Source organism: Buteo buteo, chromosome 19 (genome assembly GCF_964188355.1).
Source record: "Buteo buteo chromosome 19, bButBut1.hap1.1, whole genome shotgun sequence".
Classification (NCBI taxonomy): Eukaryota; Metazoa; Chordata; class Aves; order Accipitriformes; family Accipitridae; genus Buteo; species Buteo buteo.
In genome coordinates this window covers 19,497,085-19,514,830 of record NC_134189.1, presented here as the reverse complement: position 1 = coordinate 19,514,830, position 17,746 = coordinate 19,497,085, and the positions used below count along the sequence as shown (strand labels likewise).

Sequence of the window (17,746 nt, the reverse complement as noted above, 5' to 3'; positions counted from 1 at the left end):
AGGGCCATTACCTTAAAGTTAAAAGAATTTGGTAGCTTTTTATTCGTAGATTCATCTGTGAAGAGATCAAACATCAGAAAGGCTTACAGGAATGCCGTGAGCTTTATTTGTAACTAAAGGTCTGACTTTTTGCAGTGTCTGTTTAAGCAAAGAGTGTATCAGAGTACTCTTGGAAAGCAGAAATGAGATTTCAGGAAAAAACTTTCTATTTCATTAGATAAGTTCATAATATTCACACATTTTACATGCTCTACAAGCATCAATTTCTGTTGCTATCATTAAATGTATTCTTCTAATATTGAGGCAGTGTCCTATTACAGGACAATCTTTTACAGTCAGGAAGGAATAGCTTGTGATTCAGAAGGCTCCTGTGAGGATTTTCCTGGTGTGTAAGACTGACCTTTCTGCTTTTAAAGTACATGCTCTATTTTTCAGAGGAATTTAATGCTTCTCTGGCAAAGCCACAAGTGCACAGTGCCATCTGAAAATGTGACCACTGTATCATCTGCTTGAAGGGGGAAATTCAGAGGACCTGCACTTACAGAGTCTGTAATTTGTATTTAGAAAAGAGCAGGAAGCATCTGTAGAGATCAAAGCTCAGCTACGTAGAAATAGCTACTGGCAATGCTCCAGTGTGAGTGAGCACCCAAATTTACTGCTCACAAGGAATAAGATTATCACCACCACATGCAACGCACTTTTCTAAAAGCCAGAACATTACTGCACACTTTCAGTGTTGCCCCCCACCCTGAGATTCATGACAGTTTACATACAAGTCCAATTTCTGAGAGCCGTTTCTAATAATGTTCGTAAGTTGCTATTTTTCCTCTATTTTTAGGAAAGGAAATACAACAGTAATATAACCCCTCCACCTAACATGTTAAGCTTCAACTAGATAAGGGTCTATCTGGCAGGTGCTAGAAAGAGGAAAGACGAAGCAGCTTTTCTTAGTTACCTCGATCTCCAAGAGTATTAAAAGATCGCTCATTCTGGAGCAGGACCTGTTTCAGCTCCTCAAGTTCTGCATGTTCTTTTGCATACATGCGCTTCAGGTTTTCTACATGTTGAATCATTACCTCCACAGCCTTGCTGACACGGCTTTCCTAACAGAGCAAGTGCAACAGCAGTAGGACAAGAAGTGCCTATTTGAGGAACTGCATCATGTTTAGAGTTTAAGATTTCCCACCGCCCTTAGCCATCTACTCTCATTTTGTAGCACCATGATGCAACATCCTCTCATTTTCGTCCACCCTTTCAAAGTTTCACTACAGCCCATCTCCCGACACATGCCCAAGTTACACAGGTCTCATTTCTCCAGTGATTACTCTTATCCCCAAATAAATTGGTCTTCATTTTCCAAGCCCTTACAACTCCTCCTCATCTTTCTCTGATCTACAGTCTCAGCTGCCACCACGCATTTGCTAGTATTGCCAAGTCATATTTTCATGCTGTTCTTTGGCATTATACACAATTACACATAACATTTGAGCAGGTCTTTGTAAATTTCCAGAGATCTAGCTTATTAGCTGCCCTTTCCATAAGCCACAGAAATACCATTAGAGCATCAAGACTACTGTTACCACACTGCATTCTTGTGCTTTCTACTGTATAAATCCCTCTGCTGCAAATTCTTATTTTGATTTTTGTTTGTTTGCATTTTGTTTTAAATCAGGACCATATTTCTGTTGTGTGTTTTTGCACAATGCTAGTGCAACGTAGCTGCTCTCAGTGCCTGGCACTCCTTACAACAATACAAACACTGATCTGAGAAGTGAAAGCCAGCACTAAGCTGTACTGGTCAGTCTGCATTACATACATGAGATTCTCAAATCTAATTCTGGAATCAGCAGCCTAGCAAACAGATACTGCTATCCCTTTTACATCTAGAAACTTCTAACTTTGTACAAAATACATTTACATGGAAACAGTTACCTGATTAATAGCCCCCAACATCTCTGCTCTACTGGCGACTCGGGCCGCATACTGGCTAAGGAACTGCAAGCTTTTCTGCAACTTCTTAATAATCTCCTGTGCTTGGTTATCTTCTTCACACAAAGAAACTAAAGCCTAAGAGGCATATTGATAAGAAAAACAGTGTGAGCTATTAGTAGAGAAAAGAGGGTGAACCCAACTGATGATAGTGAGGAGTTGTGTTCAGGCCCACAGAGTCACAAGATAAACAGCCAACATCCTTGGTCAGTGTAACTTGGATACAGACCTCCAGTGGGCAGAGACTTCAGTTTACCTAGCATAAAATCAGCTGAAGACAGGGGTTCTTGCCCAGCACGTGTGCAATAGAAAATTTCCCCATTGCCTGAGCACACAGTACACTCAGATGAAGGCTACCCCTCAAATGCAAAGTCTCTCATATTTCAAGTGCATCACTTAAGAACTTCATTCAGATTTGCTTATAACATATTACACACACACACAAATCCCCCCCCCCCCCAAAAAAAAAAAAGGCCGTATTAAGACAGACACTTTCACAACCATTCATCCCATCCACCCTACCAGTCTTGGCCAATACTAACCTCTAACATCTTTAAAGCATTTGTAATCTCCTTTTTCAAATTTTCTTCAGCCAAGTCTCGGGACCTTTCTTCAAGCCTCACTCTCTTGTCCAAGGTAAACAAGTCACATTTAAAACCTAAAGACAACCGCAGAAATTCAGCCTGTTGTGGGAAAGGAAAAGATTTCAGAATAGTCAAAGTGATGCAGAAGCTTTTAAAGTATATTTGGATACTGACGTGACATTTGGGACTATATGTCACGAACAAAGTTACACGAGAGATACAGAAAAGAAAGCAAACATGGCCCACTTCCACAAAGCCCATCTTCCCATCTGTAGTGATGGGGAAAATAATTTGCAGGCAGAATAGGTGATATCCTGGCAGCACACAGAGTGCCATCTGTGTCTTTTGACAAAACTGTCTTAAATCGGCACATTCTGCCTGGGAGGAGGTCACAGCTAAGCTCCTTCAAGCTTGCAAACAAATGTTTCAGTAGTGAGAAATCTTTTGTTCAGTTTTACAGATTTCCACCTTTACCCATCCTATCCCTTCCAAATTTTCTCTTGGGCTTGGAAAGACAGATTTAAGAAGCCAATTTATAGAAATACATCCACTTTAAGCTACTCAGTACCACTGTTTTATATAGGACGAGATATTAATCAGGGCTTATCGACAAGATCTTCCTGTTGTCTGAGAAACTTAAGAATACAAGCAGTTGAGACTTACCTCCACTTCTTTCTCATTCGGAGAGTCACTGTAGAATGAGAAAAAGCAATCATGTAACAGACTGCAGCTTTAAATTCATACCTGCAGGTGATCACTGAAAGTCAAAACACTTACAGCTCATTTTGCTTTGTTTTATCTGCTTTAATGCCACCTGCAGTAGGTGAACTCCCTGAGAAGAGAGGAAAAAAAGTTCTCAGACAAAAGTGAAAACACAGCCCCCCCAAAAAACAGCCTGTGAAAGTCTTTTAAGCTCCAGCAGAAGCCACTGTTAAAGATTTCCAGTGTTAAGCTCTTGCCACTAAAACCAATTTGTGTACCTCAGCGTACATTAGGGTTAGCGTCAGTAAGACAGCACAGCACTGTCATTTGTACAAAGCCCCAAGTTGTTTAGTTGGCTTCAGCTGGCATTTAATTAGTACAGGAATGATTAAATATAGGTTTTGGGTTAAGTCCCCAGCCTGTAGGTTCAGGATGTTACATGACTTACTACATCACTAGCTTTTAGAGAACTCCAAAGGCAAAAGGTGAGGTGATTAGAAGAGCAGAGACATCTAAGCACAGTTCAGTAGAAGCATCACCCTGCTTATCTATATCATATTACCCCAAACTCTAGCTAGTACAAAGGATGCTGCTTTACAAATATGTGGGGAAGGCAGGCACACCAGAACTGTTTCAAATATTCCAACTCCTTTGCAACATCTAAGAAATTTTCCCTCCTGTCTAGAGGAAGATGGAGCTGGTTAAATCAGTATCTATAGAAATCAGAGAAGCAGGTTTTACACAATAATGTTTTCCTTCTCTCCACTGTTAATCCATTTTGATCTCTAACTGCAGCTACTATTCCTTAAAACAAAAACCCCTCATAATAATTGGCATGGGGCAGGCAGCTCTCTGCACATCTTTACACAGCCCTTGACACAGGTGAGCGAGGCATGTCCTCCAGTGAGTTACACAGACATTTTCAGCAAAAAAACTCTTACCTTTCCTACTGGGAACCACGACTGGTGCTTCCTCACTCTGCTCTTTATTACTTTTCTTTTCCTGGTCCACCTCCTAAAGAGACATCCGAGAATAGTTATAGCAAGGGAGCAGCCACAACGCCACTGGAGGGGCCTGGCCCCTCCGGCAGTATTTTTCTTTGTCACTACTCAGACAAACCAGTTCTATGTTTCCCTGTCACTAGGACTCTTACCAGATCTTGCTTTAAAACATTTCGAAATGCGGTTTTGTGTTCTTCCATTACGGGGCAGAATTCCTTCTTGGTCAGATCTGCTCCTGGGAAAAAACATTCCCAAAACCAAATGTAATGACAAAACCAAAACAAGACTGCAACACCCAGCAAACTAGCCATGGACCAACAGGGCTAAAAGAAATTGCAGCAAATGCCAGGAGAGGGCATTAAGAAGGAGAGGCAGCCACAAAGAACACTATAAAGACATAAAAGAAGTGTGATGATAATTATATTTGGCTTGGAAAAAATTCCAATAAGAAGTGTCTACAAGTGAGAATATTACTCCTGGTTGTAGTTGCTCTAGTAGAAGTTGTAAGAGTTACAGTAATATTCCCTTGGATAAATGAATTTCATTATTTTGCTAGCAGCACAGAAGGTTTTTTTGTTTGCTATTTAAAGAGACAGTTTATAATTAATTTTTATTTGGAATTCTATAAGCACAGGAATATGTAAAAAAAAAAACCACCCATGCACAGACTTAACAGGAGAAGTGATGAGTATTTGTAATTCTCTTCTTTCATGTTACAGAATATCAGACAAAGTCAAGAAATAGATGCTGTTCTGTTACAGAGAGGCTTGAGCACAACCAGCTCATGAAATGCATATGGTTGTGGTATTTCAGGTGTCCATAAGCTTCAGACATAGTCTGCTGCTTGGACTGTCCTTTGTGCCTAAAAATGGAACTAGCAGGGTGCTGATAGAGCCAACAAAATAATTTTTTTCCCAGAAGATGAGTGGTGATGATCAACTGATAAGTTCAGGAGCTGATGATGCCAGTTCAAATGCAACACAAACTTTCAAGTGCTGCAATTAAGAAAAGCTTTAAAGCAAGCAAAAACAACCTCCAGGAAGATTTAAAAAGGAAAATACTTAAGAAACTGAAGGAAGTCTGAGAGTCATCTAATTTCTTGTGTAGCAGTAACCCTGGTAGCTATTTATACCTTTTAGAACATCTAGAGGTTGTTTTTTTTCCTGTTCTGTTTATGTAGTCACACACACACACACACAGATGCAAGCCAAAGAAATGGCACAGGAAAAAAACAGAAACAAAAAACCACCTTCAGGTTTGAAGTGCTTTCTCTTTTCATCCTTCGCATGAACAACCACCTCTGCTTAGCACTCCCTTTTGTCCCCACTGATTTTTGCAGCAGCCCTACATATCTGACCTGGCTCCCAAGCACCTTTACAAGACATTGTGTGGTATTAGCAAAAACCACAAATGGAGATTCATCAGCGTATCTGTTCTAATACTAGAAACACTTTCTATTCAGAGATGTACAACAGGCAGCAGGATTCTCAGACTTTAAAGCTGTTTGGACTCTTTCTGATCTGTTTTGCATATCTGTTTCCTCCTTGCCAAAGGCATCTAGACCACATATGAAAATTAACAGTAGAGGCAAACTAGTAGAAAGAAAGAATGTTTAAGTGAGGGGACTGAATTAGATTTCAGGAAGATGGTACTAAAGAAAGAAACAAAACTAAACAAGAAATGACAACAAAAAGTCTTGTGTTTAGGTAAATGTTAAAAAATGGTTACAAAGAAGCATGCACACACATATTCTGTGCTGGTTATTCAGATCAGCTTTCTTAAAAATAGCTTAAATACACTGTGTACGTGTACTTCAGTTTTGTTTTGCTTTTTGTTTTTAAGTGGAAGAAACACCATCAGATCTAGTAAGAATAATTCTTCTGGGTGTTTATGGCTATAGCAAGAGACAGAACCATACACAAAGGCCTCCATTCTCATCGCTCCTCTTGACCCATCCCAGCTTCTTGTGCACTAAGCATCAGTTTTGAAAGTGAGGAAAGTGTTCTTTTGCCTAGGTGTGTCACTAAACTTTTTAAAGGCATGAAAACATTCTCTCTCCTCCCAAAACTGCCTGGAGTTTAGTACCCACACAATGTTTTGCCAGCTGAGCAAGCATCAGCATTTCACTAAGCTATTCCACATTTACTTCTTGCAGTGCTGTCCTCTACTGGCTTCCTGCAAGTAGGTAAAGCCTTATGCCTACTCAGAGTTTCAGGGAGGGTTGAGAGAACTCACAGGCAAAAGCATGTACAACAACAGAAAATCACAAGTTGTCCTCAAGCTATTTTTCTTAGTCAGCTTCCTCACTTCAAAGATGTGCTGGAAGTAAGCCCTCTCCTCACTGTGCGAGTGCCAGTGTGCTGCAGCAGTTACTGTACCTGGTACAGGACCAGCTGGATCCTTATCGTTGTTTTTCTCCATTGCTACAGAAGTTGGCACATCTTCCTCTCTTTCACGTGAGCACTTGGGTGATTTTCCCTCTGTAACAAGGCAGCCTACAAATATATCAGGCAACAGAAGACAGAGCTCTTACTGTTCAGTAAGCGTGCAGACTCGAGCATATCTATTTCCAACACTTTCAGTGCAAAAAGTTCATACATCTGTGCCCCAAATTAAGTGCTCACCCGTCACTGGTGCAGTGCTTTCCACAGAGGATGTAAGAACTTCTTGCGGTGATGTTAAGTGATCACTGCCAAAACATAATTCTTTCAGATACTCATCCATATTACACAATCTTGATAAAGGCTTTTACAAGCTTGCACAAAACCTGACCTGGATGGGATCAGACTGGCTGGTAGTGTTGGCTCTCCACCGTCAATCTTAACAGAAAGAGAGAAGAGTTAGTATCAGGGAAACAGTTGCTGTGCAAGTAGAAAATTTGTATATCAAGGTTTTAACAATTCCCCCAGCTGTACCTAAATTATTTCAGCAGTGAAGAACTAGATGGTAAGCACATGCAGATTCATCTGCTAGTCTAAAGCCATCTATACATAAAGTATGTAGCTTAGCATGTTATCATCATTAGGAGTGATAACTATGTTTCTGCAGAAATCTTCTCTCAGGAGTATCACACTTAGAGATGTATTTTGGTTCCTCACTTCATGTTTTGCTTCCAACACACATTTTCAAATGACCAATGCATGTGTTACCACACCATTGTCCTATCTTAATGCTGTGCATCAAGAGATATCAATTTTCAAGGTCTTGACCTCAAACCCTACGAATGAGTTACACAGAACTTCACTTGGCTATAGATGTCAGACTTGTTTAGGTAAACAAAAGCGTTACTATTAACAGCTTGACTGAGCAGATGATCCAGAATGCAGAAAACTTGCATGTTGCATTGTACATTTTAGTGTCTGTCTTTGAATGACACTAGTTTTCAATATTATATATAACAATTACCTAGCCATTTCAGTAGGCTTCAGGCCTCCTCCAGGACAGTATGCAAACAGCAGAGAGGAATTACGCAGTTAAAGGCTGGTACATAGTTTTGCTCATGTTCCTTTAGCCACTAGAGTGCTGTTCTGGACCCAAGTCTTATCACGTCACAGACAAAACCCACATCCTCTTAAGTCTTTTAATATGGCAAGGGAGATACTGAATGGAAAATATCCCTTTTCCTCATTTCAGCCTAGATAACTCCAGCTTGCTTATTCAATTGATAGATTGGTCTCTCTTTATGGGTGAAAATACAGGGTGAAACGGAGGTTTAAAGGGTTAAGTCGGTAATGACTTTTGATGAACTCCACCCACGGCTGAAGAGGAGTGCTGAATAGGAAAAAAAAAACACCCAACAAAAAACCACCAACCAAAAACCCCAAACCAAAAAAACCCACCCGTCTCCAAGCAGAGAAGGTATGAAATTAGCCAGCTTTGGGTAGCTCCCTACATATCAAGTGTCTAAGAGCACTACTGAAGTCGGGGAGGGGGCTGTGACAACAACAGAAAACCCATATGAGCGAGCGATCACCTATGTTCTGGTATCTTCCCTACTCCCTCAAACCTCTTCAAAGGACCCAGGAAACCCAGCAAAGTAGAAAAGGAGGTGACCAAGGCCCCCAGTCACTTCTGAGAGCAACTGACTGCTCCCAGCATCAGTAAGTGCCTTCCCTCTCCTCTCTGCTCACCCACCCGTCAGAGCTCGACTGCACTCACAGAGCCTTGCCCCAGCCAGCTGGATGTTTCCTCTAATGCAAATCCAGGCTATTTTTATTCTTCTTTGAATTCTCTATCAAGCTTAAGGAAGTACAACATTGCGTTTGCCTTGTTCAGGCCATTAGGTCTACAGGAGTATTGGGGAAGGAGAAGGTGAAAATGAATAGCATGTTGGAATGAAAACAAAAGAAATCTAATGGGCTTTTAAAAGAAACAGACACACACACCTCCCACCACCCAAACAAACAATAAACCCCTTGCAACACCTGGAACTGACTAAAGTGATACATTATTCTACATGCCCTTCCCTCCCCAGGTAATCACATGGTCAGTGGATTCTGTTTCCAGTAAAGGAAAATCCTCAATTCAGTTTTTAAAACCCCATACTGACTATTAGGATTGTGAGCTCCCCTGGATTGCACAGGGTACTCTTAAAGAGAAACAATAACAAAACCCCTTGCATTCTAGATTTCCTAATAAAATCTTTTTGCACAGGGCATTAGAGAATGGTCGTTCTTCCCAGTAAAAGGATTGTGTCCAAGAAGATCCTGCAGTACAACCCTAACCACTTTTTCCTCCTCCATCCCTTCGATTAGCATAATAATACAAGGATTCTCTATCATAAGACAAATTCTGGCCACAGTCTTGTATAACTCCTCCCAAACGAGCAATAACATTTGGAATGCCTATCATCTGGTTTTTAGACTGTGATACAACTTTCACATTTATAAATGAAAACAAGTGTAAAAAGCTCAAGCTTCATCTGCCTCTCATAAGAGCTCCTTTAATAAATATTCCCTAAACTCGTACAGTGACAATGCTTTGACAAAATAATTTGAGTTACTCACATGCTGAAGGGCTTGATCTGCTCAAACATATCTGCAACCACAGTGTAGTAATAATAATAATAAAAAAACCAGGGAGACTTTTCCTATTAAACAAGGATATTCAAATTTTGCTGCACGTCACAGTTTTTAGAACAGTTACTGGACACAGCCCATTTGCCTTTTCTCTGGGGCAAGCTTTAACATTTTCATTTTCCCCCTCTAGAATACTCACATGGAAAGTTTTTTTTATATTAAAAAAAAGAAGCAAAAATGGAAAATGACATTTCTGAGCCCAGCTGTAGTTACAGAAAGCTCCAGAGCAATGAAGCACAGGCATTTCAGACAACTTTGCTAGGCTGCGATAGGACTGGATAAAGCAAGAGCGCTTGAGATGATCCTCTTTAAAGTAGCTTAAGTAGTAAGAGCACAAACCGAGTTCCTCACCTGCTTTACCCCAACCGAGCAGTGTGCTGAAACCACAGGCAGTCCCCACCACTCTTAGTTTTTACCCTCACTGCACTTTCTGCCTTGATTTGCCACTACAACCAGACCCCTGCTGCACTTGCAGGTACCACACACCTGCTAGGCGACGTCTGAGGTTGCCTGCTCACCAGTCTTGCAAAGGTTATTTCCAGGTTCACAGAAACCACTGACCAATATTCTTCCATCACTACCACCAACACTGGCATTTGTAAAACTAATTAGAAGCCCTGTGTGGCAGGGCTGAGGTCTAGATTTCAGTAGGTAAGTATTGTGACACTGAGCACAGAGCACAACTAGGTGTGCCGAGCTGCAGCTCATCTTGCTGGTGCCATGAGAAGGCCAACTGACAGCTCAAGCTGTAGATGCAGGATTCAATACAGCAGTGAAGGCATATCTGAGCACATCAGCTGAAGGGAAGTTTTCATACAGCAAAGATGCCGTTTTTTTAGCTGTTGCATGGCAGCTGTGGGAGAAAGTGCAGAGAAAGGCAGCATTCACAACTAAAACATCTTGTGGCTTCTTGCAGGTGGATTAAAAAAAAGCAAAATCACTCAGACTTCCCTGGCAGAACTGAGTATTACTACAGAAACAGCACTGTCTCAAGCCTTGAAGCCATGTTTAAAATACTCCTCAGCTAAAAGCATGACCCAGATGCATGTGAACATCAAGACATTTAGGTCTATAACTACAGTATTACACCTTGGAGCAGTGCCAATTTATAGCTTCTGGATCTGGGCCTGAGTAAGGCACTAAATGCTTGAACCCGTTCAAAACCACATCTCGGGCATCAGAGACAGCACTCACCTCAGTCAGTGAAGAGTCCGTCATTGTAATGGAAACAGGAAGGTCTGCATCAGTATAGTTAGCAGCAGAGCATATTTTCCACCTGGCAATACACATTTTATTTGCATATTGCCCAAACAACAGCGAGCTACATTGCCCGTTTTCCTTAAGCACGTAACAACTGAAGTCACCACTATCTGTATAGTCAGACAGCTGGTGTCTCAGAGAAAGACAAATTCATCACTAACCATCAATCCCTCCCCCGAACAGCAAGAACCACCACCAGTCCTCCTCCCAACCTCCTCCACATTGCACAATTCTACAGAAAACCAGTGGCAAAATCTTCAAGAGCTGCCGAGTCTTTTGCTGCAGACTGTCTGCCTCTGCATCTTCAGGAACATCCTTATCTTTTAAAATATTCACTGACAATAGCTAGCTTTCACAATCTTAAGCAGTTCAATCTTTATTTTAAAGATCTAAGGAGGCAGCTTGACAAGCAAAGACCTCAGAATTCCTGCTCTAAAAAAAAAAAAAAAAAAAAAAGCAACCCCTCAAAGCCAACAGGCTTTTGGCTCCTAAATGGGAGTGTCAGTTGTGAGTTAAATACTGAAAATAGACACAAGAATACCTACCTCATGCCTCAGTTCTCCAGCCATGAAATGGAAATGCCATCACTGTATTTGGCTGGTGGTCATACCAACAGTCTCAGTAAAAAGTTTTAATATTACTTGTGTGAATAGAAGCAAAATGTTACCCCACAGCACCATTAGCTGACCTCCGAGTGTCCAGTATATAAGAGACGTTCTGCTGTTGAAGTCAGCGTGTGCTGGGGATAGAGCTTTCCCTTAGAACCTGCTAGATCCTGTGGACTCTTCCACCCTTCGCCCCAAAGAGGTAATTCTGCCATCTTACTTGCACCCCACTGACGTCACATCTGAAGCGGACGCGTGTTGCAGATTGCGGGTTTCAGATGTGCAGCTGCCAGAGCTCTGTCTGCAAGGCCGATCCCAGCTGTGCACAGAAGAGTTATCTGGGAATGAGGTTTCCAAGGTCAGAGCATCTGTTAAGAGAGACAAGTGTGAGGGGTGGCAATCGTGGGCAGAGTCAGATTTAGTTACATCAGTTTTTGACTAAGTCTAAAATAATCAAGAAGCAGACCAACCAAATACAGATTTATCATAAAGCAGCTCCTATCTTGGTATGAAAGGGTAGGTTATGCGGCCTTAGCATATTTTGTAGATGGAGAGTCTGCAGCATCTGAGGATGGGGATTATTCCATCAGTCAGGTTATGGAAATTTCCATGTGGGAACAGCTTTGTTGTAGAGGGCTAGGAAATAGATCATCTTTTTTGTATCAATACTCAATTGGTGCAAGCCAAGAATACCTGCCTTATTTGCGGCTGGATCGTGATATTACAGCTTGTTGCAAGAACTCTCTGAGCTCGTCCACTGACACAGCCCTTTCAGAGCAGCAGTGCTCTTACAAGGAGCACGTGCAGTCAAGCAAGATCTTCTTCCATTTCCCCCAGTATGGCATAGAATTACATTTGAGCATTTTTCAGTTTGTGTGAGAAGAGACTCTGTGTTGTACCAGCTTACTGCTGGAAGAAACACTTTGTCTGTAAAATCCCAAATGCAATCTGCAGTTCTGTGGCATTGCAATGTATATCTGTCAGTGGTTGTTTTTAATACTCGTAAGGCTCGAGGATTGCAGGGAACTACAAACACCTTATGAATGCAGGAGAAATCAACAAATAAAAATTAATTGATTCTCAGTAGCTATGTTACCTGTTCAAGTTTTTAAACCAGAACTGACCTCAGCTCAGTAGCAAAGTAGCAGTACATCGCTTGCTATCTCAGTGTGTGCCAGTCAGAGTGAATAGGAAGAAAATAACTCAAGCCCTCTTGATCCAGACAGGCAAGCATCTTGTCAGGAATAAACCTGGATATATGCTCTATACCAATAGTTCCTTAAGCTTTTGGGGACTCCTATTAGGTTGATACAGTCACCTTTTCAGGCCTTTCATTGCAAGCATTATAAACATGGATCAGCCTCCTGGATTACACGCAGAAATAGCCTAAAGCCAACAACAGATTTTCCACACTCTACCAGTACATTTAGCACCATTGATACTGTTCTATCAACTCTTGTTCTATCAACTATTTCAGGAGAGAGACAGAAAAATGGCCAACACCACCAGGTCTTACCTAGCAGAGGCGTACTATGCCAGCGTGAAATATCCAAGGGCAGTGTCCCGGGAAGTTCAGTGCACAAGGTGGGTCCTTCACTCCACAGTCGTTTAGAGCAATGGAGCTGCTAATTGAAAAATAGAAAGTGCTGCTATTGTTCAATCACGCTGAATACATTAATACCATCAACTTCCCCCTCACACGCACAGTTGCATCTGCATAATGTAATACTAACAGTTACACAAATACATCATCTGTTGCTTTTTTGTCTAGAAAAGCTGACACCCTTAATGGGCAGAACAGATACAGGAAGAGGTAGAATAATTCAACTTTATATTTGCAACAGACATATTGGTTCAAGCTAGGTCTGGAACTAGATACTACAAAACCAGGCAAGATGAGCAGGACAGGAGAACCAAAAATACCACCCAAATAATGAATCAAACCCTGTGAAAAAAACCCAAAAAAACCCCAACCCCCCCCAAACCAAACCCCAAATAAACAACAAACCACCACCAAAAAAAAAAAACCCACCCCAAAACCAAAAACCAAACCAAACCCAACTCTTTCAGCCGAGCCAAGCCAACTGGACAGCCTGAGAAGGGGAACATTTGTCCAGTGTCCAGCACCTGCTACACAGGTCAGATTCCCCACAGCAGGAGCAGGAGGGCAGCTCCAGCTCTCCTGCATGGAGACAAAGCGCTGTCCCACCACCCCCTGCCCCTGAATTCACACCACTTGCTCTTTAGTGCTGAAGAGATGTCATCTGAAGATTGCTTCAGAAGTTTCCTCTAGCCACACTTAACACAGCTGCATTTAACCTAACGTTGCTTAAGTGATGAAAAATGGAAAAGAAATTGGAAGACGTAGCCCCATCTTCAGCCTCTGATCCTTCTCAGAATGCAATTCATCAAATGCCTGTATTTTGTCACAGTGACTGTTCAGAAGCAATAGAAAACTGGTTTTGCAATAAAATTTTAAATATACTTTTGTATGTGTGTATTCATGTGCATGCATATACATAAATATGTACCTCAAATTATTTTTATTGAATGTTTAACTTCGCAAAGGTTCTCGCAAGGAAAGTTATTCAATTCCTTTAGGTCATGAAAAAAAATTAGGAACAAACAGAACTACTGTCACATCTTAAACAGGCTCAGCAATGGTCATAGCAAGCACACTTACCTTCCTGTTTAGTGGCTCAGCTGATGTGGGCAGCAGACTGTAGTTAGATTCTAACTCGGCACAGCACTGTTGCATTAGAGAAATAGTTCAAGGCAGGCAGGCGTAGAAGAAAAAAAAAGGTAAAAAAAAGAAGGAACACTACTAATGATTATGAACAAAATGGAATTTTATCTTTCTAATTGAACTATTATCAGCTATCAGGAAAACTATGCAGTTGTTTCCCCTTGCTACTTTCAGCCTTTAATTCTGCAGACCTTTATGCACAAACACAAGTTTTATTCACATGCTGCTGGTCCACAGTTCTGATTCTGCTCCTCTGATGCCCCTGTTACAGCCTAGGATACATTTTAGGATCTTCTGTTTGTCTTTATAAATACCTTGTTATTCTGTGTGAAATCCAGACCGTTCAGACTCTGAGCTATAGCGTTCCTTACTAGAGCTGTTTGAGGGAAAGAAAAGTCTTCCCACAATGTCTCCCCCTCCACCCCCTTCCAAACTTGAAGAAAGTATTTTTATTCAAAGCAAAGCACACCAGAGTTATATAATTTTCAACATATTTCCACAGAGGGGCACAAAGGTAATAACTGTTTCACTGCCTATTCCAGTATCTGGATACTGAAAAATATTTTATTCCAAAATTTTAAACATTTGTTTTCAAGACTGTCTGCAGAAGAGAGGGCTGATTGTGGGGGACAAATTACACCAATGCATCAGGGAAAGCTTCCCTCAGCCCGCCCCATTTGATGTGATCACCAACAATAGTTTATAGCAAAGACCAACACCACACCTGTTCAGTTCTAGCCCATTTTTTCCAGAAGGCTGAGGAAGGAAAATAATAACGTGCAGATCAGTACATACAGTTTACTGCCTCCACAGTTACGTACATGTTAGAAAAGAAGAAATTAGATGCTGCCAAATTACTTGTAGCTCATCTCAGCTGTAGGTGTCCTTCCACCAGACCACCTCCTGTGCAAGTTTACCTTTTCTTCTCCCACCAAACAAGCATCATACCTGACAGAGCAATTCACAGAGTCGCCTTTGAAGCAGTTCCCATCTCAGTGCATTAGCAGTTGCTATGAAGAGACATTTACAAGTCTTACACAGTTCCTTATAATTTGATAACAAGCAGTTGGATGTTATAGTGTCTTTAAACCTGACTACTGCCTATCACTAACGCCTTGTACTTTGCTTTAGTCTAGTTATACTTTTCGAGAATTTTAAAAGTGCATTTTGTTTTGCGAGTTCCACCCTGCAGAAAACACTGGTCATTTCCTTCCCTGTGGTTATGTTTCCCCTTGCTATAAAGGGGAGGCAATGCTTGCCCACATCGTCAGTGTTATGGTGCCACAATTCCCTCTGGAAATGGATGACTCCATTATGACTTGCTGGAAGAGAAGCATTTGTCCTTCCAATTTGACATCCTGTACAGAAGTTTTAAAGTCAATGGGCTTTATGTTATACTTTGAAACCTTCTTTGTTCAAGTTAGGTAATGCCAGGGCCTGCCTCTGCTGACTTCTACCTTGATATAAGTCTATCATAACTTTTATACCACAGCTAATAACAGGGGTGGGGTATGAGATTATTAGCACTGCCAGTTCAGTGCCTAAGCAAAAATTGAAGGCAGCTCAGCAGCTTGTTCATCTTTTTCACTGGATGAGGGCTGTAGCAATTAGTGGCAAGGCATGATTAGACATATGAAACATAGAAGGACCTGTGCCAGGCTGACTTAGGTTGAGTAGTAGCTTCCTTGGCCAACAGGTTCCCTAATTTCTCACTTCCTACCACACAGGTGGGAGGAAGTAAGGGAATGGAGTGGGTAGGTGGATGGGGAGACACCCCAGCCCAGCCCTTCAGTCAGAAGGGACATTAGACCTGTCTGGCTTTCTGCAGGAACCAATATAAAGCATTGTCCTCTCCCACTCCCATCCTTGTTTGTAAGCCCTGTTCTTCATAACACTTTGCAACTTCTCTACACATCTACCAGTTTATTTCTATTTATCTACAGAAAGAGATTTCTGCAAACTACCTGGAGTCATTTAAAGCCAAAGTCTTAGCCATTTTCAAGGTGGTGATGCTTTTTTGGGGGGTCTTTAGTTTGGGTGGTTTTCTTTTTTAATTCTCCTTTTTTGAGTCACAGTGGCACTAGTCTCTTCCACATGTCTGGGGATCTCTGTTTTCATTTACTCTAGCTCACTTTGCAGAAGAGCTTTGTCTACTCATTGCTGGAAAATGACACACTATTTCCATTGTTATGCCTCTTGCAAAAAAAAAAAAATAAAAAACCAACCCCCAAAAACTCAACCCACACTCCACAGTTTGAAGGAAGCAGTAAGCATGAAAGCAACGTGAGCGCACACATGTGAACAATGCTAAAATACTGGTCAGAAGTCAAGCACAATCTGGAGCTGTTTCTGCCACATCAGTGCATAACAGTTGTGCCTTAGAGCTAAGACATAGGGTCCCATGTAATTTTTCCTACAAGACAAATTGTAAACAACTTTATGTGAAACTATAATGCACATGCATGTTGAGCATCAGTCACATTGCCCTGGGAAATGCATGCCTGGGTCCAAATGTTAGCGGGCTTAAGTCAGTCAAATTTTTTTCCTATAAGCAATACACACTCCAGAATTTGGAAAGAAAAAGCCACATGTGGTGGAGTCAAACCACTGCATTCTTTAATTGCCCAAGCTTTTGAGGTGTTGGTGTTAGGAAGTGAGCAAGAGGTAGTATGAAGTTCCCATGGTTCCACAGCAGAAGTTGCACATGTACAATGCAATGACACAATTGCTTTCTACTAAAGAAAACTGCCTAATACCATGCAGTTATTCAAAACACAAAGCAAATACAAGCAGCAGGCAGAATGCAGAACATAAAAATCAGGTCTATTTGGTACAGGAAGCTTAAGAAAGAGGGATGACTTTGCTAGGAATAAGGTGGGCTATTCACGTGTGGGAACAGCACCTTTGGTAAAGGAGTGCCAGTGCCACCCATGGAGTTACTAACCCTTCCTCCTAGGACTGGAGGTTTTGTTAGGAGGCTCTGCAGCTTTGGTCCAGCCCAACACCTACTCATTGGGATCCCACCTGATTCTCAGCCCAGATGCCATGGTTGCAGATCTCAAAAGAGAAGGGAAAATAGAAAGAAAGCCCCCTCACCCACGCCGCCCCCCCCCCCCCCCAAAAAAAAAGAGAAGGAAAAAAAAAGACTCCACAGAGAATTTTACTGGATGACCTGCAGCTCAGTCCTATTCCCCCTTGCCATAACTAAACCATAAAGGATTTGCCCGTGCAAGAGTGAATGGTGGCACACTGCCGGCAGTTACTCACTTTTCTGGTCTTCCACCTTTTCTTGAAGCAACTGGCAAGTGCTTGTTAAAGCTGCATTCACATCCTTGAGTTTTTGCTGCTCAGAAATGGCTTCCTCTAACTTGCATTTCAAGGATGCGGCTTCCTCACAAGCAGAGTGAAAGGCTTCAACTTGATCCTCTGCCTAAGCACAAAACAATATTTGAGAAAAAAGATGGGAATAAAGAAAATAAAAAATAAAGCAGCCTGGCTAACACAAGGAGCCTCTACAGTTCATGTAAATGAAACCAAACTGCATCTGTTCTTTCTCAGGAAGTGATAAAGCTCCCTCTGAACTTCTGCATTTTTACGTTGGGGTGGACTGTGTATGGAAGCTATTTTTGGTTTTTTTTTCTCTTTTCTTTTTTTTTTTTTTTTTTAAGCCACCGCAAATATGCAATGCTGCCTCTTTCATCAGCAAACTGTTGTCACCACCCCCTCAAATTTTACTTCCTCTGCTGGTTCCACTTTTGCAACGAGGCGCTCCATTCTGAAC

General features: G+C 41.5%; 1 protein-coding gene across 1 annotated transcript in view; it reads right to left on the bottom strand.

The window, feature by feature from the left end:
- IRAG2 (inositol 1,4,5-triphosphate receptor associated 2) overlaps window positions 1-17,746 on the bottom strand; it is a 40,016-nt gene that overhangs the window by 3,526 nt on the left and 18,744 nt on the right. Inside the window, exons 18-34 of the mRNA XM_075051457.1 lie at window positions 17,233-17,395; window positions 14,914-14,975; window positions 13,903-13,968; window positions 12,736-12,844; window positions 11,440-11,587; window positions 10,549-10,630; window positions 7,049-7,095; window positions 6,901-6,965; window positions 6,655-6,771; window positions 4,423-4,511; window positions 4,217-4,277; window positions 3,351-3,405; window positions 3,237-3,264; window positions 2,532-2,672; window positions 1,933-2,067; window positions 956-1,103; window positions 12-55 (exon numbers count right to left, since the gene is read on the bottom strand). Coding sequence (XP_074907558.1) covers window positions 12-55; window positions 956-1,103; window positions 1,933-2,067; window positions 2,532-2,672; window positions 3,237-3,264; window positions 3,351-3,405; window positions 4,217-4,277; window positions 4,423-4,511; window positions 6,655-6,771; window positions 6,901-6,965; window positions 7,049-7,095; window positions 10,549-10,630; window positions 11,440-11,587; window positions 12,736-12,844; window positions 13,903-13,968; window positions 14,914-14,975; window positions 17,233-17,395 — 1,560 coding nt within the window. The remainder of the gene's footprint in view (window positions 1-11; window positions 56-955; window positions 1,104-1,932; window positions 2,068-2,531; window positions 2,673-3,236; window positions 3,265-3,350; window positions 3,406-4,216; window positions 4,278-4,422; window positions 4,512-6,654; window positions 6,772-6,900; window positions 6,966-7,048; window positions 7,096-10,548; window positions 10,631-11,439; window positions 11,588-12,735; window positions 12,845-13,902; window positions 13,969-14,913; window positions 14,976-17,232; window positions 17,396-17,746) is intronic.